The following is a 9,406-nucleotide window of genomic DNA, read 5'->3' as shown; positions in this document are numbered from 1 at the left end:
GAACAGGTGAGTTGGTGGTTGGACTCCATGCCAGTTTCCAACCTTTAGAGGTTGCAATGAAAGGAGCCTCTGCTGCATGCCAGCTTTGTCAAGAGTGCTTTGTCGTGGGGTGGGGAAGGGTGGAGATATTATTCCATGAATGCATAGCGTTCCCTCTTTGACTTCAAATGCTAAATATTTGGGGAAGAACTGAGTGTGGCAATCAAAGCTACCCATACCATGCATCCCTCAACCTAAACCCAGCCTCCCGTGATCCACCAGGCATTGAGAAATCTCTGTGCAGGTGTGGCAGGTGAGCAGCAATCTTTTTCCCCTCCCAAGTTCAGGTAGGAGACAACTCAGTCCTTTGGTTGGGTCTGCCCTTTGGACAGAACGAGTGTGCCATAAAACGGGTATCGCAAGTGAGGCTCCTTTTCAAGGTCAGTGAAGAAAAAGAAAAAGAAAAAAGGAATAGAGAGCCTTCCCGACCACAATCCTAGTTTTGTAAGAAGGGCGTTCGTTGGCCTTGGCGTTGTGCAGCAGCAGCAGCAGATGAGGAAATGAAGCTGTTGCCACACCAGCGGCTGTTCGGGGAACCAGAAGGAGGCTCGGCTGCTCTGTTGATCCATTCCCTTGGAGAGGAGGCCAGGAGGGGCTGCTGGGGTCTGGGAAGGAAGGAACTGGGACGAGAGGAGGGGCAGGGGTTGCAGGTTGGCATTTACCAGCTCTTGGCCCTCTCCAGCAGATGGAGAGAGCAGCTCAGCTTCTCAACTGCTTTGGTTTAATGCTAATTTCTTACTCCAGTTCAAGGTGACAATCCCCAAAGAAAAGCTCCACAGGGGCTTTCGTCCAAAACTGGACTTTCTTGTTTTGTTTTGGTTTTCTTTGAAAATGTTTCCCTTCTTATCCGAGAAGCTTCTTCAGTTCTGAACTGGGAGACAACCATGACCTAGATAATTGAGAATCTCCATAGACATTTACCCCCCCTCCCCCCAAAGAAAAGAGCCTGCAAATTGCCCTGGATCATCATCAGAAAGTCCTCCCCCCACTCCTCCTCCTCCTCCCCCTCCTCCTCCTCCTCCTCCTGGATTTAGGATGAGAGTCAAAGTTCCCACAAAAAAACAAAAATAGAAAGTTCGCTTTAGTTTACTCTGAATTCGTTTCACACTGTGTGGCCTTTTTGCATGCAGACACACCAACATTGGCACATCCATAAATAAACCCCTGGAAACACGGTGTGACATTAGACCCTGGATTTACAGTCATGGAAATATGTAGGGCTTCATTGGCAATCCTAAAACGTATTTTGAGCACCTTCATTACATCATGGCACATTATAGCATCTATAAACGTCACCGAGAAATTCAGAGACGAAGAGCAGAATTCAACAAAAGCCTCTGGGTCAATCCTCTTTAATCTGGTGTCCACCAGATCTACTGGACTACACTTCCCATCATCCCTACAAAGGTTCTCTCCCAAACCAGCTCTTACACCCATTCTACCTTCTTGGTTTATGTCAGGACAATCTGAATGTGGAAGCTGGTTTAAAAGGTAGACTTAGCCCAGACTTCTGAACAATGTCAACCTGAAGATGGCTGGACTTCAACTCCCAGAATTCCCCAGCCAGCATGCTTTAAGAGGGGTGGACTTCAATACAGAATAAATAGAGTTGGAAGGGACCTTAGAGGTCTTCTAGTCCAACCGCCTGCTCAGGCAGGAAACCCTGCACGATTTCAGACAAATCTCGTCTTAAAAGCCTTCAGTGATGGAGCACCCACAACTTCTGGAGGCAAGTAGTTCCACCGATCAATTGTTCTCTCAGGAAATTTCTCCTTAGTTCTAGGTCGCTTCTCTCCTTGGTTAGTTTCCATCCAACCAATTCTCAGAAGAAGCCTTTAAAAAGAGTGGACTTCAACTCCCAGGATCCCCCAGGTAACCGAAGGAACATCTTCTAAACAGCGGAGAAGAAACACCTAAGGAAACCTCTGCGCTTGCTGAAAGAAGGACGTTTGGGGCGAGGAGGGGGCACGGGCAAACCTGGCAAAAACAGACTGGCATTGTAAGCTGGCAGTATCTGTGCGACCTGGGACACTCGAGAAAGCATTGTGGCTCATGCAGACTCTTATCACCGGGAAGCAGGCAGCCCAGGAGCTTCCTAGAGAATATTGAAAAAGAAGATATTCTTTTGACCCTGGATGCCACTTGGAAATGAAAAGGGAGCGAAAGGCAGGGCCGTGTTGGGAAACGAGATGCCAATTTGCTTACACAGGAAGCTGGATGCAAATCGGGTGCCTTGGAGGCTGTGAAGGGGGGGGGTGAGGAGGAGGAAGGAGGGGTCTGGATGAGGAAGACCTCCCCAAACAGCCCCTCTTACCCGATTAGCGCAGCCCAATTATCAATAGCTGTTTCCCACCTACGGAAAACAGACCAATGATGACCAAATGCCCCCTTCTCCTTTCCACCATTCCTTCAAAACACAGAAGGACAGAGTCCAAATACATTTCTTCTATCAGGCGCACATTTTTCCCACAAGGAAACACAACGCAGCAGGCCAGGAGAATGACTCATAAGTCTAACTCACGCTGCCAGTTCTGCTGAAACCGAACAAGTGGGGGGTTGCGCAAGTCCCTTTCCTCCCTCTGCCCCAGGGGTGGGGGTGGGGGCGGGGGGGGGGAATGATCTCCCTACCTTGTGGTTTGCCCTGTCCCTGAATGTCAGATCTAGGGTCACAAAGGCCTCCAGAATGCTGAAGGTCTCCTAGGGCGCAAAGTCTGGCCCATCGGATTGACCCACCAATTGTCTGTCCTGCCGTGGGAGGGATCCCCCCTCGTCTCTCTTTCTTGAGGGGTGCAGTGGCCACGCTCAAAGGGGCGTCCGGTAGATGGCCTTGTGGCGCAGATACTCTTCCAGGCACTGGAGGACGCAGTTGTCCACGCTGGGGTCGAACTTGTTGGCAAACAGGTGGTGCTGTGAGAGCAGCCAGCGGAGGTCCCCAAATCCATAGACGCAGATGGCATGCCGGTAGACTCCAGTGCACTGGGAGTAAGGGGCTCCCTTGCTGACATCCCCTTCGCTGTAGGCCCACTTCACCACCCGGGCAATGGCATTCATGTCCGTGAGGTCGAATTTGTCATTAGCAGGGACCGAGCCGGGCACCCCTGGCATGCGGTGCAAGGTAGCCCAAAGGTGCTCGTCGGGGCTGTAGGTGTCCTTGGACCATTCTATCAAGCGCCTGGCGGCTGGGTCTCTGAAGAGGTGCTGCACAAACTCCCTGGTGGCTATGATGTAGGCGTTGCCCGTAAACATGGGGGAGCTTTGGGGCGGGGGGCCCTTTGTCTCCTTGGTCTGAACGATGGTGTTGGTCACTTCGTGGTGGTATTTCCAGCGGTTCCTTTTATAGGACGAAGGTTTCTCGGATTCCATGTTGTTCTTCCCGTTCAGCAGTTTCAGGGCTCGGACAATCTCCATGTTCGTCTTGATAGGGAAGTCGGTCCCACAGGTGTTCAGCAGGTACCTCCAACGGACCTTGCTTTGAAGGAGGTCCTTCATGCAGTTCAGGTCGGCTTGGACTCTCGACCAAGAGGCGTACACCACGCTCTCCTGCTTAGAAGCCAGAAAAACGTTGTCGAAGCAGGAGGCGATGGCCCGGACGGCTTTTTGGAAAGGTTCGGGAGATTTGCTGTCCACGTGGACACAGTATGCGTTCTGAGGAGCAAAGATGGCTCTCAGTAGCCTTTCAAACATCTCGATCTTCTCATGGATCACCATGGAATAAGCAATGGGGAAGTTCTCTTCCTCTTCGCTCAGGTGGAGCCCAAGGAATCTTCTCCTCTCTTTGAAGTTCTTACAATCCTGGGTTAGGTTCAAGTAGAACATCTCATCTAAGGCCAACCGCTTGCTCTTCCACTGCAACTTGCTCACCAGAGCGGCCTCCATAGCCTTGGTGTCCCCTCTGATGATCCCAGAGCAGCTGATGTTCTCCATGGGGGGGAGTTTCACGGACTGGTACAACTGGTCCTTGCAGAACTGGCCTCGGGGGTCCATGGGGTCTCTCTCCAGGTAGCTGGGGCCACACTGCCAATGGCTGTACTTCAGCATGGCCGTGGCCAGCAGCATGAGACACCCCAGTGCCAGCAGGTATGGAACCTGGCACAGGAACCTTTTATCCCCCAAATGCATCTTCCAGGCTTCAGAGAGCAACCGATTCCCCAGCTCCTGACATCCAAAATCTCTGCTTCCAAACTCCTCTGGAAGACTCAAAGCTCTTCTCCCAGCATTTCCTGACAACAGGTGGTTTACCTGAGCTCTGAAGTCCTTCCTCGTATCTGGCTGGCTTTTTCGCAAGTGTAACCTGAGAGCTGTGATGAATTGCAGGTACAGTTCGGATGGGGCGGGGCTGGGTGAGAGCAATCTCCTTCCCATTTCTCTTCGCTCCAGAGGTGTGGCCATCCATATCACAGCTATGAACCAACAGGACGAAGCCGAGAGGGATTTCTTAGCTTGTTTGGTGACCTTTTAGAAGACGTGTGAGGTTCTAGCAGCTTCACAAAGGAGATGTGGATCAGATGTCCCGGTGTAGGTTAGGTGAAGCATGTTTGTGCTTCAGAAGACAATCCCTGGATGGGTGGGGACAAAATGTTCCCAGAGTAGAGGAATCAGGAAGTGGACAGTTTTTGGAAATAAACTCAATTCTGGGTTCAGTTGCCAACCTGCTTACCTGGGAGTAGATCTCACCAGATTCAATAGATCAGGCAAGTAGAGAAGAGCCTGATTAATGGATCAGCAAGGTCATTGGGCCTCGAGGCAACTTTGCAGTTCGACCTTCAGAGGGACGTCTGAACAGTGATGCCTCCTGCAGTTTTCTAAGTCCTTCTGTGAAATATTGTGTAGAAAACATCTTAGCCCCACTAAGTGTGACAGCCACTTCTTTTAAAAAAAAAAATACAGTGTAACTTTATTATTTTTAGTAAAATATCAACCAATGAAAATCATGGGGGAGCTGCAAAGTTCATAACTATGAAAAAGAGTCATAAGTCACATTTTTCAGTGCCATTGTAACTTTGAACTGTCACTAAAAAAAACTCTTGTACGTGGAGGACTTTGATTCCCCACTCCCTCTCTTTCGGCTAAAAAGTCCATCAACCAGTGGAACAGAAGTTGCCTTCAGAAGTTGTGGGAGCTTCATCCTTGGAGGCTTTCAAGAAGAGACTGGACTGCCATTTGTCAAAAATGGGGTAGGGTCTCCTGCTTGGGCAGGGGTTGGACAAGAAGACATCCAAGGTTTCTTCCAACTCTGTTAATCTGTTAAAGTCTTCCCATAGCTGCCTCTTCACTGGGGCCTGTAGGTCACTGTGGCTGCAGCTGGGAAGAGTTTTCCTAGAGACTTGGAAGCTGCAACATCGGTTGGTTGGTAGAAGGTGAGCCATCTCCCCAAGTTACCTCTTCCCCCGCCTTCTTTTCTCCTCCCAGAATCAAACCAGGTAGAGCAAACAATGCTAATGTGGCCTCCTGCGTTGGCAGGACCAGAAACGGTCTCTCCTCTGACAGCTAAATTGCACATGAAATGCTACTCAGATGATGCTTTAATGAGGCAGCTGGTTCTTTCCTATTAATAAATTACCAGCAATTGCTATCTGATTCGAATCGGTGGTGTTTTTACAAGCACCACTTATTTTGAAATCTACTTCGGCTATGACAAAAATCGACCTTCCTATTTAAGCTCAAGAGGAAAGGCGGCTTCCGAAAAATGTACCTGGATGGATTTATGAGAGTCTTTCTGAGCAGAAAACCATCAAGAAAGGACAATGGACTCAATAAATTGCCCAACTGATACAGACCAGAGAATCTTGGCTCACCTGAACTAGCTCCGCCTTTTAACCCCTTCCGTGTTCTACTGAGATGTCACATTCATTGCTTCTCTTGCAGCCACATTGGGTGTGTGTGTTTGTGTTAAAAAATGAAAACCAAATGCAAGTGAGTGGGTTCAGGGGAGGAAAGATGGGGGAGGTTGAGATAGCCGCCTTTGGGTTGACCCAAATCAAATCAGATCCCGATCAAGAGGATCCTCACTAAATGAGCTTCTTGACAGTCATAGAATTGTAGGATTGGATGGGGCCTTCAAGGTCTTCTGCTCAGGCCTACCACTCCCAACAACTTGCCTCCAGAGGTTAATAATAATAATAATAATAATAATAATAATAATAATAATAATAATAATAATAATAATAAATTTGGATTTATTAGCCGCTCCCTTTCCGGGCAGGACTCGGGGCGGCGTACACTAAGACATATATAAACATACATATATACACAGACATACATGCACGGTTGTGAATGCTCCAACACTGGAAGTTTTTAAGAAGATGTTGGATAACCATTTCTCTGGCAGGGTTTCCTGCCTAGGCAGGGGGTTGGAGTAGAAGACCTCCAAGGTCCCTTCCAACTCTGCTATTCTATTCTATTCCCTGGGAGAAGCTAGAGTTCTCAGGGTCCAGACTGACTCTCTTGCCCCTTCAGTGAAGAAGGGTTGGGAAGGAGGAGATGAGGAACCATCTGAGCTGAAGAGGCAAATAAGTTGCCCCATCAATGTTCCCATCGCAGGTTAGTCTAGACAAGAAAGTTTCAGGACTCATTGAAAGTTTTTCTCCAGGAATCTCTAGATTGGGTGGGGGCATCCTGGGGGTGTCCCAAGATGCTCAAGCTATGTGCACCAACTGCATTCAGGTGAGCCTTGACAATAAAACATCCTGTTTCAACAGGACTACAAACACAGTTTATGGACAAATTCCAGCCGTCAACTTTGTGATTGTAACTGTGAAGGCTGTGAGTCAACACTGGCATTCTTCTTTATTGACACGGAGATAAGCTACCTGGGCAAGGATGTTGAACCAGGTTGTATGACGTACCTGGGAGAGATATTGTTCACGCACCACTGGTCTCCAGCGAAGGAACCTCAGGAGGGCAAGGGCACCAGCTGTTGATGAGAAGAAGGAACTCCTTGAGTTTGAACTTTTCAGAGAGAAGAAAAGGGCCTGCGTTACCAGGTGTTCCGATTGGGAAACCAACACCCCCAGTTCAGAAATTGCAGATTGTGGGTTTAAAGTTGCGGGGGCCTTCGGACCTTCTGGGATGCAGTTGGTCAACCCCTGCAGAAGAAACGGTGTTGGAGGCGGACTCGTTTTCCAACTTACCTGGGCGCTCTGTCTTGGCTGGCCAGGTATCTGTTAGCATCTATGCACCAGGTTTCCCCTTTCTGCGCTGGATTTTTGTGGTTTTGGACTTGCGTTGTTTGCCTTCTTGGAAGTATTTATGCAAAGTGGATCCTGGACAAGCAGAACAAAAGATTACAGGCCCTGACTCAGATTTCTAGCTTGGAGATGGGAGTGGCATGGAATTCTTCCATTTCCCAACCTTGGTAGCTTGAAGATATATGGACTGTGACTCCCGGAATTGGCTGCATGGGGGATTCTGGGAGTTGATGTCCACACACCTGCAGCTGCCAAGGTTGAGAAACATTAAAGGAGAGCTGTGAAAGAACGAGAGTGTGACATCTGATGTTTTGGCCTGTAGATGGAAAGAGAATTGGGGCATGCAACTTTCACAGTGACTTCAGGACAAAAAGCCATCACTTCTGGACAAGATGCACAATTCAAAGCCCTCCCAATGTAGCCCTCCACTTTCAGTTTGACCTGTTGACCAAGCTAGGCACCCCACCAAGAGTTGTACTATTGTGGCGCCATAACCCATCCCCCAAAACTCAGGAAAGCAAAAAGCAGGAGGATGCAAATACAGAAAAGAGTCCTTTTTCAAACCCACCAAGAAACAATTAGGAAAAAAACATCCTAACGTGGACACATGCCCACTGTTGTCATTCTGATGGCATTGATCAACTGTGCCGTGCATCACACTCTTGGGCAACCCTCAGTGGTTCTCCAAACATTGCTTCCGATTGTTCATTGTCAGCCTCCTGAGAGTCAAACCCTGCTATTGATCTTGGCAGTTGCACTGAGAAGGAGTGCCAACTTCCAGGAGATCCGTGTCTGCAACCCATGGATTCCTTCTGCTTCCCCCCCCCCTCTCTACCCACCTATCCCCAAAACGAACGTAGGTCTGGAATAATGAGTGTCATTCCGTGGTTTGATGATGGAATGACAAATTGGCTCCTCCAAGAGAAAGAGGTCTCCGTGTTACTCATTGCAACTTGAGACCTGAAGGGAAAACTCAGAAGTTGTGGTGCAAACCATCTGCAGTTGGCACAGGTTAAAATCTAAAGGGAAGTAAAGAACATAGTCCTCATGGGGTATGAATTCAGAGGCTGGATTCAGGCAGAGATCATCAAGTTTGAGCCTTCTGTGGGTCTCCCAGGCAGCTGGCTGGGCAATGTGTGCTTGACCTCCTGGGGGCCATCCATAAATATGTCATGATGGAATGCCTCCTGCCTTGAGCACACATTGCAAATGCAGCCACAAATAATAATGGGCAAACAAGCAGTCACTCTGCAGAATGATAAGTACACTGCGTGACAATGAAAGATGGGCTGTGATATGAGGGCTACCCAACACGCTCAATGGTAGGGCCAGCTATGTGGGGTACAGGGAGATTTCCTCCAGTGGTGAAATTCAATTTTTTTTAACCACCGGTTCTCTGGGCATGGCTTGGGCGTGGTGTGACTTGGTGGGCGTGGCAGGGGAAGGATACTGCAAAATCTTCATTCCCTCCTCACTCTCGGGCCAGTCAGAGGTGGCACGACTCAAAATTTCCCCTACTGGCTCTCCAGAACCTGCTGGATTTCACCCCTGATTTCCTCCCATTCCATCAGGACAGCGGAAGCTACAGAGTCCCTTGCCCCTCCTCCAATATTTCATTCCAACTAACTCAGTTCTAGCTTGGTTTGGGAAATTAATCAGCACGTCCCCCATTTCTACTTTATACCTGCTTACAATACGAAGCTAGATGGTTTGCATCACCAGGAATGGCTTTTAGGACTTTGCTCCACTTAATTTGGCATTGTCTATGCCAGGCATGGAAACTATGCCAAATTCTTTATGACCAGTGGACTTCAACTCCCAGAATGCCAGCAAGTCATAAAGTTCCCATAATTGCCCACTTCTGGTCTGTGCTTCCCTTCTCCTCCTTCTCCCCGTTTTCTTTCCTTCCTTCCTCCCTTCCTTTTCCTTTTCTTCCTTCCTTTCATTCCTTCCCTTTCCTTCCTTTTCCTTCCTTCCTTCCTTCCTTCCTTCCTTCCTTCCTTCCTTCCTTCCTTCCTTCCTTCCTTCCTTCCTTCCTCCCTCCCTCCCTTCTATCCATCCATCCTTCCTTCTTTCATCCTGTCCTGTCCTGATTTGGAACTGTGCTTCCAGTGCCATGTGCCCAGGCAGGGCCTCCTTGTTTGAGGGGGCTGTTTTGTGCAAAATCTACCTGAAATGTA

The 9,406-nt window shown here is 48.8% G+C and overlaps 1 protein-coding gene across 1 annotated transcript; it reads right to left on the bottom strand.

Moving 5' to 3' along the window:
• Positions 1-1,109: 1,109 nt before the first annotated feature.
• GCNT3 (glucosaminyl (N-acetyl) transferase 3, mucin type) lies at positions 1,110-4,522 on the bottom strand. The gene has a single exon (XM_081965300.1). It carries the CDS (start codon positions 4,426-4,428, stop codon positions 2,842-2,844), a length of 1,587 nt encoding a protein of 528 aa, XP_081821426.1. The 5' UTR covers positions 4,429-4,522; the 3' UTR covers positions 1,110-2,841.
• Between the last annotated feature and the right edge of the window lie 4,884 nt (positions 4,523-9,406).

This window comes from Natrix helvetica (genome assembly GCF_964273705.1).
Source record: "Natrix helvetica genome assembly, chromosome: 12".
NCBI lineage: Eukaryota > Metazoa > Chordata > Lepidosauria > Squamata > Natricidae > Natrix > Natrix helvetica.
The sequence above is the reverse complement of the archived record's forward strand: the minus strand, read 5'-3'. Positions and strand labels throughout refer to the sequence as shown.

What these genes read in the sequence shown, in the direction of transcription:
- GCNT3 (XM_081965300.1), bottom strand. Translation starts at nt 4,428, where the DNA reads ATGGCCACACCTCTGGAGCGAAGAGAAATGGGAAGGAGATTGCTCTCA.